Source organism: Amia ocellicauda, chromosome 8 (genome assembly GCF_036373705.1).
Source record: "Amia ocellicauda isolate fAmiCal2 chromosome 8, fAmiCal2.hap1, whole genome shotgun sequence".
NCBI classification, from domain to species: Eukaryota; Metazoa; Chordata; class Actinopteri; order Amiiformes; family Amiidae; genus Amia; species Amia ocellicauda.
Genome location: NC_089857.1, coordinates 2944557 through 2963661, shown reverse-complemented (window position 1 = coordinate 2963661; position 19105 = coordinate 2944557). Strand labels below are relative to the sequence as shown.

General features: G+C 34.7%; 1 protein-coding gene across 7 annotated transcripts in view; it reads right to left on the bottom strand.

The window, feature by feature from the left end:
• Positions 1–19105, bottom strand: part of mctp1a (multiple C2 domains, transmembrane 1a) — a 200584-nt gene that overhangs the window by 74133 nt on the left and 107346 nt on the right. For all 7 annotated transcript variants that reach the window (XM_066711829.1, XM_066711833.1, XM_066711832.1 and 4 more), the window contains 6 exons: positions 16084–16177; positions 10230–10332; positions 8389–8491; positions 7925–8026; positions 7453–7527; positions 4687–4806 (listed from right to left, as the gene is read on the bottom strand). In XM_066711829.1, the coding sequence (XP_066567926.1) occupies positions 4687–4806; positions 7453–7527; positions 7925–8026; positions 8389–8491; positions 10230–10332; positions 16084–16177 (597 nt within the window). The remainder of the gene's footprint in view (positions 1–4686; positions 4807–7452; positions 7528–7924; positions 8027–8388; positions 8492–10229; positions 10333–16083; positions 16178–19105) is intronic.

Genomic DNA, 19105 nt, shown 5'->3' with positions numbered 1-19105 from the left:
TATTTAACAAATCCAAAAAACATTTAACACATTGAAAATGTACACCAAACCATATAGACCCCAAATGTACACCAAACCAATATAGATTTATTTAACAAATCCAAATATATATATAGGAAGTGACATATGTTTGGAAGTTTTTGCGAATTTTAAGCAGTTGAATCTAGAAGTGGTGTTCTTCAGAAATGAGCTGCATGCTGTTAAAATCACTGAGGTTACAGGGTATCAACAAGCTGTGTTGTACTGATTGTCCTGTTCTCCATCTTCACATCCTGTTATGTTCTTATTATATATGCCATCTCGGTAAGCCACATGATACAAAACAACTAACCAAGGTACAAGTATTGGTGGTAATAGGAGCACTTAACAGAAACAAAATCACCTGGGCCAGCTGGTACCTATAAAAATGCACTTAAAAAACATTACTCTGAAGGCTCTTACAAAGACACAGATAGGAGTAATACCAGCAGATTGGGAAATTGCAAAAACACTACCCATTTGTAAGAGGAAACACTAAACAGGCAATTACTAACCAGTTATCCTTACTTGTAGGTCGTATAAGTCTCTGGAAAATGCAAATCTCTGGACTCTATTATAGGATGAACCAGAAACCATACAGAACTAAGAATTTTCTCTGACCCACAGAACTTCTTTTTGGAACCCACACTTTACTTTGAAGTGCTGTTCAGGGTGCCTGTTTATAATGTGTATGAGTACTTTACTTCTAGTGTTTGGGGAGTAATGCCATTCTCAAACAACTAATAATAAAAATAACAATAATAGTAGCAGCTGTGAAATAGCAGGTTTTCTCATTATTTGTCTTCAAAATGTACGATTGTCTGTTCACTAACGGGTAAGTGATGAAACTGAAACAGCGCTCCATGTTTTTGGAGTTGGTTACACCTTTAAGTATTAAAAGTTGATAATATGACAGAATTGAACAGAAAAATCACAAATACTTTACTTATACTACCAATTGGATATAAAAAAAATCTATCATTTTGGAAACTGGAATAGTTTAATCAACTACAAGATTGTGGTACTGGAACCCAGAGAACACAGTAAACCCGTATGGAACATTATCAGGTAACATTGGGTATCCATTATTAACCTAATTTCAATTAAAAGGATAACATTTCACTAGTTCTGTTGACCTCTCAAAATACTATTATGCCCATAGCACAATTAAGATATAGCTCTTACCACTGGATCAGAGAAAATAACATGAATGCAATGTATTAATAAACAACTGTTTTCAAAATACCCTGAATTGTCTAAAATGGATAAAATGGTTTTCATATTATTCATATCAAACAAATAAAGAAAACCAAACACTATCCCTTCTGTTCATTTATATGATGTAATACATTATTAATTTGTATGTGGCCACCTCAATAGTCACTGTCTTAGTTCATGCTTATTATATTATATTAGAAAACAATTGCTGAGTTTTCTGATGTAATATGCAGTCTGTACAGTAAAAATTGTTTTCTGTCTTAAGGAGGAGATTTGTCATTAATTTAGTATAATGGTGAACAGGACACCATGGAGCCAATGTAGATTTCAAACAGTTGTAAGGTTTGTCTTATTGTTACTCTATAGAAAACAAAGCCATGAATAACAGTAAACAACAATGTATGTCACTAAAGACCTTTGCATCTGTGACATGGTAAATCGCAGGTGTCACACACTGAACTACAGGTCATTGGCTGCTTGATCGTAGTGCACAAAAACAAAGATCAAACTGAAAAGAGAGTACGTTACAGGGCAAGTTGTGAGGAAAATTACTTACAAAAATTCACTGTTCCTGAAGATGTAATGAAAGGTAGTTCTGTGGCACAGGCTATGTACTTTTATTCCATTTAAGAGCTGAGCTGGGGGGGTTTACATAACAGTCTCAGTTCTCCTTAAAAAAAAAATATCCTTGACTTCCAAAGAATGAATTAAATCGAATTTAAATCCTTCCTTTTTTTCTGTGATTCTCCTGACATTTTTGTCTGGCATTTTCATTAATTTTAGCGACACGAAATATGGAACTGAAATGTTAACTGATCAATACAATCACTCTCTTCATGTAGCAGAGAGAGTGGGCCCTCATGGGACAGTGTGGCACTGTAAAGAAATTAAAACGTGTAAAATATCAAATGTTAATGCTAAATGCTGAAGCACTTAAAAAAATGAAAAGGCTACAGCCAGACTAATGGATAGGTTGTGCTGCAAATTATGCAGAATCACATTAAGGATTAAAAGTTTGTCTTGTAATACAATTCACTGAGTTATGAGCTAAAGAGTGTCCTTTTGATGATAGCTCAGTTGTCCAATTATGTATTTCTGCTTATTACAGAGCAGGAGTGACAGTATTGGAAAATTGGGACTTTTCTAAATGTTGCGATGTCAATGAGAGAGAGGAGAGAGAGAGAAAGATAATTCATTACGGTATTGAACGGATTCATGCACAATCAGCATTAGGTGCAACAGAATGACTGTGCTTTTCAAATTCTAAATTGTAGCTTTTAAAAGACATTATGATTGCCAAACAAAAGGGGACGGAAGAACAAAAGGGAGATACCAGGCAGGTTAGCAAGATCCATGAAGCAAAAACTAGCAAGGGAAAATCAGGAAAGGGTTTATCGACGGACAGGCCAGCTTTGCACACAATCCAGAGCGTATGTAGCACGTTACCAATGGGAAAATCTCACATTTTCGTGGACTCATACAGAAGAATATGTCTGGGTGTTATTGAAAATTCTAATCACTGTAAATTTGGATAGGGCATTAAAGTAGGGAACAAAGAGATTTGACAGGAACATTTAGAAAATCATAAAAGCAATTAACAGCTAAACTGAGGCACCACTGACTATAAAGCCAGGTCAACCACATAGCAATTGTGATGGTGGGAACACAGTACAGAGGAAAGAAGATGAGGTGGAGAGGGGGGATTACAAAATAAAATGAAAAATCAGATTCAAGTTTATGAACAAGACTGATAAAGTAAAGTGTGACACAGACTGAATAGGATATGTGAACATTCATACCAGTATTGTAATCATTGACCAACCACTGATTCACTGATAAATTACTCAACTGGTAATTGTTCAAAAGCAGTCTTTACAGATGGATACTTGTTATATGCACAAATCGTAGCATTTGCAGGGGTATCAGCAGTTTGTTAATAAAATAAACACTATACTGACATTTACTGTATTGATAGCTGGCGTCACATGTGTGCTCGGGTTTTAAAGCAGTCATGAAAGGTAATTAAGCTTATTATCTCAGCTCAGCCACCGAAGCACTGCATCTAGTCAAGTGTCTACCAAAACTTGGTACCAAGATCAATACATAAAAGGGGACAAACAAACAAAATGCCCCCTAAGTCAAAAGGTGTTAGGGTATATAAAGTATTCACTGAATGAAGTCAGGATTTCAGTAGGGGGTGAGAAGGCACAGAGCAAGACTTTCGGAATGAGAAAAAAACACAGTTGGGCAGTTGTGTCAGAAATATGAAAGCTTGTCAGAGGATTTCCAGATAACAGAATGATAAAGGATGCAGTAGAAATCCAATTCAGCACAGGGGGTCTACCTTCCTGCTTCATAATACAACCAATAGGTAACATCAGAAGCTCTTTGGCATTTCCATTTCTTACTGATATCTGGAACCTACAACGCATTCTATAGCTATGACTTTATGCTGGTTTGCTTTAAGGTACTGGAAATTAAAAAATGAAATGGAAAAGGACACCCTTTGCATAGAGATAATCAAATATGCATTACTTATGCATCAATAGCATTAGTCTTTGGAGCACAATAATACAATATACTTTTTATATGTATGTGCAAATGCAAGAGTAAGCACTAGATTGCTGTTCTTGATAACCACAACAAATTTGGTTACTTTTCCAAAATACTGCAATAAACTGTTGCTATTAAGAGATTAAAACTGACTTAACATACTCCACATAATGTATTTTCTTACAAGCAGAGTAATTTATGCTAAGCATGATCCACACAATATAACGATATGTCACTGACAATAGGAAAAATGCAATACATGAGGCGATCTTCAGAGACTGTTTCTTATGACACACAATCAAGACAAAACGGCAGCTCTTGATAGTGTGCTTTGTTAAACAGTAATCCTTACAGACACATACAAAATAGTTTATTTTGCATGACTTGGCTTCTTAAACTGTATTCCAGTCATGCAAAACACAGCGCTTTGTTTCGGTCATGTGAAACCTAGGGTCCTATCTATAGATAGCTCTTTACACTCAACATTATTCTCACTCAATCTAATTTAATCAGGGCTCCCCACTATTGACCACACAACGTACACACTACTAAGAGTAAGCCATATGGTACTATCACACTCCCATGGTCCAGTACAGTGAAGCACAATTAAGGCAATTAAGGTAACACCACAGTGAAACCATGTTAAAATGGTATGGTAAATGTGTCAAGGTAAACATGCCATTATAGGGTCTGTTATAACTGCGAATTACATGTTTATTTTACTTTTTCCTCATTAATCTTATTATCATTATCATAAAGGTATACTATTTAATTTAGTTTTTACATACATGCAATTTAAAGCATACAGTAGAGTATAACAAACATTGTTCGTTGTGAGGTCCTGCAACTAAGTGAAAGTGAAAGGAAGGGAAATGTTTTAGCGGGTTCTGCTCTTACCAGAAAGGCACCAAGGCTCCTCTGTGGTGACTCCCACTCGAAACAGCTGTTAATGTAGTAGCCAGCATTTATAAGCACCATGATGCAGCGCTTTACACGATTGAAGTTGCGCAGCAGCAACTGTGAACAAAAGAGACATTGCAAAAGTTAAAACATCTTTGGCTGCTGTAACATTTAGTTTTTAGTGCAGGTCTTTTGTTTTAGTGCTCCCTTAAACTGAAAGTCAAAGAATCAGCAGGGCACTCAATCAATCAATCAATCAACAATCAATCAAATGTCTTTATAATTAATAGGAAAGAACAAATCAAATATTTTAACAATCTGCAAATTATACATTACAAGCTTGCAACATATTGCATTTTGATTTATAAGTAGTAAAGCAGATAGTAGATTCTGACACGAAAATAAAACATGATGGGATACAGGTTTGTAGCAGGTAGCCCTAAATCCTATTATGTATGAAACTTCCTTTCTAATCACACATTAAAGCATGTTCCCAGCTAACTAAATAACGCTGTAGCAAAACTGCAGTAATGTGAACACAGAACATAATTATGTGGCAACGGAAATTGTACACCCCAGGGGTTGCTGTCAAAACTTTCTAAAACCATGTTTTAAATTGAAATATATACACAATAGTCACAATACACAGAATAAGTAAAATGAAAAAATAATCTATCAAAATATACTGTATAAATGCATGACAAACGATACAGTTGTGATTGAGATGTATTATTCCAGAGACATAACTATGATATGTGCAGACTAAGTTATTGTGCAAAACTCTGAGAAAAACTGTGTGTTCAGGGTAATACGTTTGTGCAACATTTGTCTCACATCCTTTTTTCAGAATCAAAATATAACCAAAATACAACCACACACAACATTATCAGAATGAAATGTGTTAGCTGGTGTTTTGGGTGTGCAGTGTCTGCTATTGTGAAAGCAAGCAGAGCAGGGCAGCCTGCCTGCACATATTCACAAAGCATTTACCATCAAGCATGCAGAAATTAAATGAAAAGGAACACCCAATGAAAGTACCCTGCAATGCATTAAATGACCAGATAAAGTATTTACACTTTATATTATTATACATTTTCATATGGACCATTTTATGAATTAACCTAACACTGAAATATACATTTTATTCTATGTGATATTATTAATAATGAAGAAAGCAAACAAACAAACAAAGCAACAAACAAATACATACTTATGTACAAACATACATTGCATACATGAATGTTATTTTTTGTACAAAGGGGAACAGAAACTTAATGAACTTGGACTAAACCATAACAAACGTGAATGAACACATAACCCATACTGTCAAGATGACGTGCATTTTTGGCATGACATAGTCAGCATTCTGCACACTGGGCCATATGGTAGTGAACAATATTCCATTGTTACATTTTAATTATTTCCAAAGAGGACAAACTCAAGTTTGAGAAATTCAGAGATACAGTACAGAGAGTAATTAAGTACAGGCAACCCCCGACTTACGACTACCCGAGTTTACAACCCCCAGCATTTATGATTTACGAATGCGAATACCTAAATACCCCCCAATTGATGTTCACAGCTCGCATTTAGGATAGCGTATGACGCAGACTACACGCATCATCCCAAAACAGGAAATGCACAATGTCAGTCATACTCTGCATTTTGCAGCTGCTGCTTGAACTGCATTGCATCTCTACCACATAGCTCTTCACTTTATAGTGAATTGTGCATTATTTTAACTTTGCTGTTCACCAAGGAAAAGTGATAGAGTCCCCTCCCCTTCTGCCATTCTCCAATAACCCTATATATATAATAATAGCATACATATAATTAAATGGGTTTTTAGGAACAGAAACATAATTTATAACATTGTCTGTATGGGAAATAAGGGTTCAAATTACTTACTTCAGCTGACAACGGCTCGACTTACAACGGATCTCCACGAACAAATTAGGTTGAGGTGTGGGGGTTGCCTGTATTTCATTGTGGCAGTGTTTTTCTCCACATTCCGCTTAATACTCATACTATTAAGTATGTTTTTGTTTTCCTTCAAGAAGACCTCTGTTAAGCTCATTGCAAATATCTGTTTCCAAAGTATCCTCCATTAAGAATTAAATAAAGTTTATTGTCTCGAATGCAACTAAGAAATGTGTCTGAGTTTTTTTCTGAATAACTTCCGAATAATGAATCCTCAGGAACATGAATACAAATACAAGTATTTTAATAAGCAATGCACTTTTTTCACATTGCAAAGAAATCGGTTGCTTATTAAAATGCAAAAGTGCAAAAGTGACCTTTAATATAGAAATACAAGTTAAAAACTAAAAACTAAAAAAAATGCATACTGCTGAACACACAAAATACTGCAGTGTTTGCGTCTTGCAGCATGAAGCCACCACCACAAAAGGCCTGAAAAATATGTGTTTTGCCCAAACAGCATTTTGTGACAACACATCTCATTTGGACCTCCCCTTCAATTCAGTTCTTTGTTAGCAGAGCACATTCAGTTTTATGACAATGAACTGGATTTCGGCAGACCCGGGACAACCAGTAGGATGGCCTATCTCCTTATGAGGCCATACTGGTGACAGCTTGACATTTCTATTCACCAGGAAAGTTACCGACTCTTTTATAGGGGGTCTACTCTCACTGATGTCCCACACTCTCAGCTGCTTTAGGACTTGATGACTGTCAGCATAAAATAAAGAGTTTGATCCCCTCCATTCCACTTGTGTCAAAGGACAATTAGTTTAATAATACCTGTTTAGAGACCCTTGGTTCTTCCTCAATGTACTTCTGTTCTATTGGTATTAAGGTTCTCAGGCCTGCTTTCACCTGTAGGCACAAATTCTGTGTCAACATTTCACATGACTTGCACATAAGTATTTCACTAAAACAGATCTCCCCTTCAGTTATCCGTCAGGAAGAGCGATGGCAGGTAATCTCCCACTGGGTAAACTACAAATGCAATTTCAAAAACTCACATATTTAATATAACAAGCAATTGTTAAATTAATAAATGAAAACATTATGAGTGCATACACAGACACCATACACACATAGGCTGTCTTTGTGATATCATCATAAAATCTGCACAGGGTACAGTATTGCTTCTTTCTCACAGTTTCTATAAAATAATGCAGAAAATGCTAGGCTTCAGCAAATTACACACACAAAACAAAAGGGAAAAAAACAGAGAAATGAAGTAAAAAAATGGAAAGAAAAGACTTACAGCATTAAAAATCACATCTATTTCGAGGAAGATGACCCCCTTTGTTGCCCCTGTCAGCTGCTTGTTTTTCAAGACGTAGGCTTTCCGTTCACCATTTTGAATCTGCGGGAAAAGGACATGACAGCCGTCTGTCTCGCAGTCCCCACTGAATACACTCCCTCTCTGAACTTTGACCCCCAGCTGCTGAAACTGACAGAGAACCCAAAACAACTGTGGCAACTCTGACAAGTACCTGTTCATTACTAGGAGTAAGTCTGTCAAAGAGAAATTAACTATCCGGGGGAATCAACATTGCTGGGCACATTAAGTTTTTTTTCTTTTTTTTTTTTTTCTTCTTTGTGTTATGATTACAAATCTTGGATGAGAAATGACAGACAAAGCACGTTTTTTGTGTGATTTCTTCCTGTTTAAGGGGATGATAAAAATAAAAAAATAAAAAGCTGCGTCATATACACTAGACTTACAGACAACAATGGGATGGCAATCTTGCCCAGGAAGTCAGCGCTTCGATCTCTGTCTTCATCATACACTGTTACTTCAAGGACAGAATGGATGTCTTTAATGTTGCTGGTAAATGAAAAGGGGGAAATGAAGGGAAGGAGAAGCAGAAGAATTATTATTAATAACTATAAATAACATCAGTTGCTGGGACCTTTGAAGTTGCAATAGAATAAATTAATCATTCATGTAAGGCAAAGCAATTAAGGTGAAAAAAAAAATTGTATACCAAGTCTGAAAAATCTGAAACCAACTTTGAAATACTAAATTAACATATTGGCTTTAGAGAAGAATATTCCTTTAAATAGTTTAATCTGCAAACATTACTATCATATATTGAGATCCTGTGCAGGATATTTCGGAGCATAAGTCTCTAACAGAACTGAAGAAGGCTGAACAATGAAGAATGTCATTAGAGAAAATAATAATATATAAACAAAATATATTTTGTCTTCGTGTTGTGAATCATAGACACACACATTTTGTAGAACAAATAAAAGCGTATTTTTCTAATTATTTGTATACTATCTCTGTCTATGTAAAAGGTGTTTCATGCAATTATAATGACAGGCAGCAGTGCTCTGCTTTCTCCTGTTATGGTGCTGTTTACAGTTTATAGAAAGATTGAGTTTTTCTCCATCACTGGAAATAATACTTAAATCAATTCAAATGCGATATTACTAGTACTACCACCATTAATATAACTACCACAACTACCATTATTATTATTATTATTATTATTATTATTATTATTATTATTATTATTATTATTATTATTATTTTTATAAATTACAGAACATTATTCTGTATGTATGACTTTATTTCCATATATATATATATATATATATAATGTTACAAGATATTGTGCATATATAGCTCTAATTGTGAATTCAAATTACAATATTATTAAATTATATAAAATAAATATAATCTGGTACAAAATCTACCTAAATTCAAATAACTGTATGTTTTCTTTCCTTGTTGTTAGTAGATCCTTACTGATATGGTTATATCAAAGTAAAATATAAAATGTGATGGAGGCTGTGATTCGGAGTGTTCTTAATCAGATTAACTTCACAATCGATGGGATGAAATATTTTCAAGAAAGCAGTTTTTTTTCTGAGAATAGCATATGATGATTTCAGCTCTAGTTCTAGTTAAACATACAAATAATATGAATACATGTGGATATTTTTTATTTAGACTCCTTTATTTCCTTTGTCAGTTTGGTTTATGATTTGTTGCCATTACAATCTGGATGAATATAGAATTACACTGAAAAAAGTAGGATAAATAAATACATAAGAAAATCACAAGACTTATCAGTAACCTACAAAGGTAAAATCAAACATCTTCCAATCAGTTCCCTTCTTATCTGAATACACTTTGAATAGCAAAGTGTATAGTAAGTTACACACAATAAATCTCACCATACCTAAAGCATGTTTCTATCAGTTGGGTAATATTCACATATTCCCTCACAGGCCTTTTTTATACTCAAAAATGTACAACTGAAAGTATCTAATGGCCTAATATATCATGCCCTCTGTGTCAACATGTGAAGATGATGATTAATATTATTGTTATTATTTTGAATAAGCCAATCAATATTCAATCAGAATTCTTTAGTCAAACATAAATGTCAGGGAGCTGTGGAACATATTAATGTTTTTTTTTTTTTGAGTGGCTATAATAATATACATATACAAATATACATAGAAGCTCCCAAATGTGCACAGCACAGCAGAAGGACACATCGGGGTGTGGGTGGAAGTGACTGCAAGTTTGCAAGCAAGGGCATACTTACAAAGTGAAAACCTTGTTCCACTCAGGGTTAAGATTCTTGTAGACGGTGTGCGTCTGAAGTCTGTCATTGCTTAACTCCACCACGCAGAATGGGTCACTTTTGCCTACAAGGGAAACAGAAGGAAAGATAAAAAGGGATGCATTAACTTTATCACAGAGCTCCCTTATTTACCCCTCTATTAATCCAGTGACCAGGAACGCTGAGAAGCGGATGACTTTTTGCAGATAAACATGCGAGGAAATGCTGCAAGGAAGATAGTTACAACCTTTCCAAACCTGACAAGACAGTGGGCTAGCTAGGCTTATTTTTTTTTTTTTTTTTTTAGTATCACAGCCCAGCACTGTGAATCTATATACGCAGACATAAAAAAAAAGATAACTACTTCAGCAGCATTGCTCACAGTATTGAGTGAAAGTGCCATCGACTCAGCACAAAATGCACACTTCGGATTTTATAAGACACAGGGAAAAAGAAGCAGTACGGCCAAATCAAGGTTAAACCTTCAGCTATTTTGTTTTTATCTTTTATTTGTGTTTATTTTACATTATTATGAATATCCTAAGTTAAAACTCGGGTTCTGCCAATAGAGGACACTCTAAAACACATTATTGGTATTTTATCATGGGAGTTTCAACATTACACGTGTTTTTGGCATATAATACTTATCATAATGAAATACCACCAGAATATATTTCTTAACAAGTGTGTGTAGGTAATTATAAAATAATTTAAAAATATATTATAAAACTCTGAATATATATACAACTTATGTGGTCATTGCTTTCCTTTGACAGAGAGACAAATACCACTGTCAACACTCAACAAGTGGAATTAATATATTCTTTGTGAATTAAAAAAAAAAAAAAAAAAGTTATGGAAACCTATTGATACAAATAAACACATTAACTTAGGCCTACTAAATACACATTACAATTGGTTTAAGGACTGAAAAATGCAAATGCTTACTTTTGAAAATGAAATTATCATGGAAGAAACAAAAGCAATTGATGAAGAACATCTTTAACTAAGAATATTGTTATATTCCCAACTGGAATTATTATTTTCAAAAATGTGAAAGGTTTTGAAGCTACGCAATATATACACATACACACACACGCACATGCACACAAAAACACTCAAATATTAAAATTATGTTCACCAGCTATCGATCTTGAGAATATTAAGAATTTTTCAAAGCATAGAAACATATAAGCCTTATAGAAACATGATTGTTTGGCTATTATTGGCTATTGTGCACAGCATAACATATTCTCATTGATTCTTATGAGTTTATCCAAATGTTATGGCAAAGGCAGGCAATTTACTTGATATACTAAATAAATGTCACTGCAATCAATAGAAAACCATTGCTGTCTAGAAGGCATATCCACCAAACTAACATATTGATCTATAAGTATCCTCAAGGTTAATGTGCATATTAACTTAAATTGTACACAATCATCATGAAGTTAGGGTGCATAAATTAAGCTTGAAAAAAGGAATATTATCATTGTAATTGCAATCCAGGAAATACATATTGCATGAAATATACATTTATGCTGCTATTAAACCAGTATGTATTAAAATCAGTAATATAAAACGTTTACGGCAAGAGTATTGCAAATGTGTGGTATGTTTGTCTGCATACAAAAGACACACACATATACATATACATACACACAAACATATATAATTATATTGTGTGTGTGTATATATATATATATATATATATATATATATATTTATTATTATTATTATTATTATTATTATTGTTATTGTCGTTTTTCCCCAAAATTAATAGGTTGTATAAAAAGCTGCATTCTCACATTTAGTTGAATAACCTGTGACATATCAGACACAGATGAGATATTATTTATCACTATTAAGAAAAAAATGACTTGGTAATTGAGTGTTCATAGAGAAAACAATGCAGTGTGCCCCATTCTTTTCATAAATGGTATTTTACATTCAAATGGAATTACTCTCCCTTTTACCAAGATAAATTGCACAAAAACCCCAAAAGGGTGTTATGTTCATCATGATTAGTGAGTTTTGTTGTAAAAAAAAGGAACAAGAAAGGTGTAGTCTCTCAATATCCAGGTATGACTATATTTATTCATCATTTCAACATTAATAGATAAATACAATGATGATTCAGCCATTCAATTTCATTTAGTATTATTAACTATTATTAACTTTAACAGTTGAGCTTATATTTCCTCCCTATGGCAGTGTGAACATTTAGAAAATCTTTTCCCTCTAAAGTGACACAGTATGTTTTGTTTATAATATGTTTAGCATATAGATTTTAGGTTTCAAGTCAACACATTCAGGATAAACTAAATATTTTACCAAGGAGTACTGAATATGTCCTGCATTGCAGAAATTACATCTTCAATATTATTTAAAAACAATTTTCAGTCCAACCTAAGTATAGGGCTATTTCCTGCAAACTGCAGACAACCTACCCGTGCTTCATATTACCAGTCAGCTAACATAATAGGGATTAAAATATTTCAGCATACTTCAGATTGACCACCACCATTTCATTTTATAGAATTTTTTTTGCAGTAATACAGAGCAAAAATCTCAGTCTTAATCTGACATTTCTGGGTTATCACATTGCCCTCTGACATCTAAGGATTATGTCAACCAGCCATCATTTCAAGCACCCATTAGTAGTCTCTAATAATTAAAAAAATGGACAAGACTAGGGAGCACATTGCCAAAGTAATGGCATTCTGTCCCAGATCTTACAGCACGATATCAGGGATCTTGCTAATAGCTACACACTGTGGTTTAATGAGCCTGATACTGCTGTGTGTCTCAATAATTTGAGAAAAAAATATACACAACAATATACATACATAGACATATATTCTGACTAAAAATATCTTGATACATTTCAGAATAAGTGCTTCATTAAGTCAGGAAAATAGTGTGATCCAGGTCTGGGCATCGATCACCACCTTCCGAGTCGAGAAAAACATTCATTCATTCAGAGCCAAAACCGTAGTTTAAACCAATTTCATTATATTTTTTTCAGCCTTGTCAAACTCATTCCCTGATTAAGATCCTGAATTAATGTTCAGGAGGGGGAACAGAAAGGAGAAGCAGCTACAGGGTTAACGTCCTATTTCCCTTTATTTAGTGTTTACTTAGCGGATATTTATCATTTATTCCGAGAGACATACCGGTGGTACTCGAGATAAATGCCTCAATTAACTGTGCTAAGGGAGAGACCTCCGCACGCTGAATCGGAGCTGTGAGCTCTTTATTAAAAGAACTGTTCTGCAGCCCATAACCTTGTTCCCTGACACCTCTCTAGTTTCCAATTTAAACAAGTCCCCATGATGCTGGCTCTAAAGGGCTTTGTCTCCCTGTCATTGTTCAGAGAGCCAAGACGCTGGAAGACTGTGAAATCAGAGCTCATGTGCTGAACGGTTCCCCAGGGAACACTGGACTGCGCAGAAGGTCAAAGCCATGGGCTGGACCATCTGAAAGTGTCTGATCGCTGGTCTGTGACACAGCAGGGGAAGACTGCCAGTGAGCACGTCTTAATTAAAGCTTGCAGACAGCCAAACAGAATGCGCTGTAAGGCTTGGGGCAAAGCCGACAGATCCCTGCTCTGGTTTAGCATTTCTAATCACCCACCTAAGTTGAAGACAGTTAAAACTTCCCCCGAATTTCTTTGGAAGATACATATTTTTTAAATGTAGCTAAACAAAAGAGACAGGCGGAGAAAGACCAGTCATAATTCCATTACTGCATGTGACACTTGGTAAATTCTATTTCTGTAGTACTGTGTGCTTTATTTTATTATTTTGTTTAACAGAAAAACTCTTGAAGGCCTGTAGAAATGTAGATAAAGATAAGACAGATCAATACAAACAATCAATCCATTGTGCTATTCAGGTAAGGGGAGGACAAATTACAATTGTATTGTAATGGAAAAAAAATATCTAAAAATATTAAATAAAATTTGATGGATCAACACATTTTCCACATATTAAAAATACAGATAACATGATTTATTCTTTATTATTATTTGGTGATAAAATACAAAAAAGGAGCATCCCTCCATTTATTTTCAATGCCTAATTTCAAAAAGCTTGTATTTAGTTAGTTATTTTCTTTAGATAGTGTGTGCATTCTGTAAAAGCTCACAGTTCCCTAATTCATTCCCTCGAACAGAAAAGACCCAACTGGAATATTAATGACAGTGGTGATACCCTATGATGCTTTTAGAAGCATCTACCTCTCCATCAAGTAGGGCTGTCATAGGGTTAACTCTGGCTCCAAACCAAAGAAGGTGAGTCTCTGAAGTTGAGGCTCGTTGGTCCTTTTCTTCCGAGTGAGTGCGTGCTACATGGAGCACAAGCAGTCAGCTGAGTGTACAAGAAACGCTCCAATCCACTCTAATGTCCAGACTCCATACACAAGCATGTATGGGAGTTATAAACGGAGGGCCTAAATGCAACAACTAATCTCTTTTTATCTCCATTAACCCCCCGAATTTGAGCTGCGCTGCCCAACACTGGGCCTTTGAGAGCAAAGTTTTTAAAAAGGAAAGAAAAGAAAAAAATGCCCACTGCAATCAACAGTTTATTATGGGCTTCAATGAAGCAAACTGCCAGGGTGGCATTCAGATGTACAAAGCTCTCAGGCTCCCTACAAAGTGAAAGGATTGAGGGTTTCATTAAAAAGTAATTTGTGCTTTTTCTTACCAACTCATTCAAAAGCATTCTGAATTGCCCTTTTATTCACAGAGAGTTAATACACCATGTTTCTAATTGAATGTGTCGCAACAAAGGGAAAAAACACCTACAATTTTGAGGACAAGAGGGGGAAAAAAGGAGAAATGGCTTTCAATTCTGGGAAAAGTAATGCCCCACTACATTTATGCTATTATAAAAATGATTAGGTATAATGATACTATATAATTATATATATATATATATATATATATATATATATATATATATATATATATGTGTGTGTGTGTGTGTGTGTGTTTGTGTGTGTATATATATATTGCATATTATTAAGGATAGTTCTTGTAATAATTTTGATGTTAATGAAAACTTCAGATATTTGCAATAGAAAAGAAGGGAAACACACACACACACAAACACACACACACACACATATCTAGCAGTAACGATTGTGTTCTTGAATAGAGCAGCTTTGTGGGATGTATATAGCAATGAGGGCACCTACTTTCTATACATATTTATATGATAAATCTAGTAATAAATTACACACATAGAAATGGAAATAGTTCACATAGAAATGTTGTTTTCTCTTTTTGTTGTTGTTTAGAAGAATCACTACTAGTGTAATTATATTCAAGTTGTTTTGTTTCTTTTAGAATTAAAAAATAGACCAAACCTTAATTTCTAAATAAGGCCACAGATTCTTTTCACAGTTGTTCTCCATTAGGTCTACTAATCAATGTAGGCTTGTCCATTGTAGACCTAATTAAGCCTCAGAATAAATGGAGACATAGAGAGACAGTACCAAGAGGAAGTAAACACTTTAGAGTATTATAGCCTACAATATTTGTTCCATAGTGCATTGGAAGGGATTTTGAATGAATCTGTCAAAATTTAAATTAACAGGTATCCAGTACAATAAAATATTCCTCCTTGTTAAACTTATTAAACAAAAACGTTACCTTTTACTAGAATATCAAAAATATCAACAGTGTGCTTTCCACTCATACCTGGACTAACATTTGACTACAATGTAGCTTTTTCTGCACTAACTACAGCTAAACTTCTATTTCCAATATTCCTAGCAGGAAAATCAAACTAACAGTAATACTATTAGTAGAATATCAAAGCTCTCTTACCAGTGACATCTGCTGCCATCAGCCCCTCTGCTCTGATCACCTTCACCTGCACCATGCCCACATCTTTCAAGTTGTAGAAGGACCTCACCAAGCTCTGGAAGAGAGAAAAAGAGACAGGTCCTGAGCTCTGCAGGAGGCAATGATGGTCTGTACCTGAGATCTGTACCCACAGTATAGCACTTCTCCCCAGCTGGGTCTTTGGAAGCAAGTGTGTGACTGAGTTTGACCCCCAACTTGGATTCAGAGCTTCAGTTAATGTTGTAGTGCTTTCTCTAATGGTGACCCACTTAGCAGAAGTGCTTTAGAGACCATTACATTTTTCGAATGGTTTCTTGTTTTATTTTATTTTTTAATCTGGGGACACAGCTACATATGTTAGGATATAAGGAGTTATTTTATGTTAAAAGGTTTTGAAAAGTCATTTCCAAGAAAGGTTAACTACCTTTAACAATAAATAACATATATACATGAAAAAGATTAAGATATTGAAAGTTGGTATGTAACTATTTTAAATATTTAAAAAATACATATATAAAAACAATAGATATAATGTTAACATTCTGTGCATCTCTCAGCATTTAACATAGTTGCCCACCACTAAGCTATTGCATGTGGACTATTAAATATTTCACTGTGGTTGGAGCAAGTTCAATTATCAGGCAGATGAAAAGATCAGAAAACAAGGACAACCCTCCTGAAAACCGCTCAGCCACCAGTTTGAGCGAAATTCCACCAACCCTCAAGAAGCACAGTGGCGAGGGATCCAACCATCTATAAGATGCAGGGCTGCAAGGGCCAGATCCATGAAAAGCTGATTCAGTTAAAATGGAAAGTGATGAAATAGTGTGAAATATGCTGCAAAGACATGTAATGAATAAAATATACAAACTGCAGCAGCCGGTGTGGTGGCCACAGTTTCTAGCCTAGGAGACATTACATCAGGGTGTTGTTATATTAATATTTGTAGATAGGATTGTATTTGGTTTGTATATATTTATGCTTAGTGAGCAAAAATTCCAAAACGTTAAAATATTGTAAAAAAATTATAATAATTTACTTAACAGGCAAACTTAACAGACTTATAATTTTGTAGGTTGCTTTCATTGTATCAGCATGATTTCTTAGAGTAAGGTGCATTGACATGCCCTTCCACTACCTGTTACATAATATACATTGTGCTAATTCCACAGTAAAAAGTTTACTGTATATTTACTTATTTAATATCTAAATTTACTTAAGCCCACACAACACTTAAGCACACTATAACTGTCACTATATATATATATATATATATATATATAAAAAAAATCATGTTAGAGATAAATACACTTGTTTTTACATTTTAGTCTTTACAGTACATTGTTTTGACGATTTTTAGCTTCTACAGGGGAAAATTCTTCTGGATCTGAATTCTGACTTATTTGACTATTAACTCAATATGATGCCATTGTTTTGGGGAACAATTGAACAATTGAATTGTTTTATACTGAAGTTCCATATATCACTAGATTGTGATTTTTATTAAATGTACTGATTTCTTTTTCAACTAATCATCAAACATTTAGTCACAATTTGAAAGACCTTTTCCCAAACCTCCTCTCATTCCAGCTTTGAGGTTTGTGTGCCAGGGCAGATGGATAATAGAGATATTTTAAGCCTGCGAAGTGAATGACACCTCTGCTGAGGCACAAACAAGAAATTGCTCCTCTCTAGCTGACATGGAGTATGATGTAATGGAAAAAACATTCTCAAAACTAAAGGCTATAACATTTATACAAGCACAACAGCATCTTGACTTGTTTAGGCATTGCCTGAGGAATCAAGGGCCTTGAGGTGTCCATAGAGCAGATTAAAAATCTAGGGTTTATGGGTCTGACATGATCACAGTACATATCATACACAATTAGTCTTTTGTGAAAAGAAGATTGGATAAAATAAATAAATGCTAAATACAAAATAAATTCTTGTCTACACTATACAAAACCCAGAGATGAGGAACAATAAAATCTTCACTGTTCAAATATGAACCAAAGACAGCTAACATACTGTAATTTTTCAATCTTGCTTTATCATGGAATAACGCTACTATATGTTAATTATAATTAGTTGCTTTTGTTTCCATTCGGCAGATATATTAGTTAAAGCTAGGAACATTTTATTTTTAGATTGCTTGTGTAAGGATGTTAGTATGTATTAACATATCACTTAATGGATCTAAAAGGCTCGTTGTGTTTGGACTCCAGGAGTCCTTTAGGATGACTCACTGCGCTGTGCTAGAAAGCCTCGCAGACACCAGTAGGTGAAATACAAATTATTAATCGACACACTGTGTGTTTAAGTGTTGCAATAACTATTTCCAAAGAGTTAATTTGCTACAACAAAACTCAGCCGTGCAGAAAACACCACTGATACAGTGCAGCTTCCAAGACTGTCTAAACCTTATTTTAAAATAAAGACTACATGTTCAATAGACAGCCTTGTGCAAGCATCAGTTAATATATAGGGCCTGATGAGTTGGGGTGCTATATCATTTTGACGATGTACTTTTCTCCTTTTTTCCCTGTGGTTTAATTTGAATTAAAAATGCAGAGTGGCACAGTGTTTTTCTGTTTGCACATCTTCCAGTTTCTTCAGGACTAATTTTCAGAGTATCCCATTGTGAGCTTTCGGTATCGTTTTCTATGCCCTTTACCCTTTGCTAAGATAACTAACCATTTCAGCAAAAGCAGCGTCTGGAAAGATGTCTTGGAACTGACTGACCGTTGATCATGCCTTTTAGTCAGCACACAAGAAACAGAGCATTATACAGGGAGATACATGAGAAGACATGACTGCACCTGTCCACCCTCTGTATTTATGCTGTATCTCTGTCTGGCAACCCACTCTCTTTCTGTTCAGAATCCAATGCACTGCGCAGGATTCTAGTCAAGTGCCAAGTGTATAGGGTATCACTGGGTTCACATTCATGAATGGAATCACAACTAATGAAGAAAAAAAAATCAACCTTCCTGCAGTTTATAAG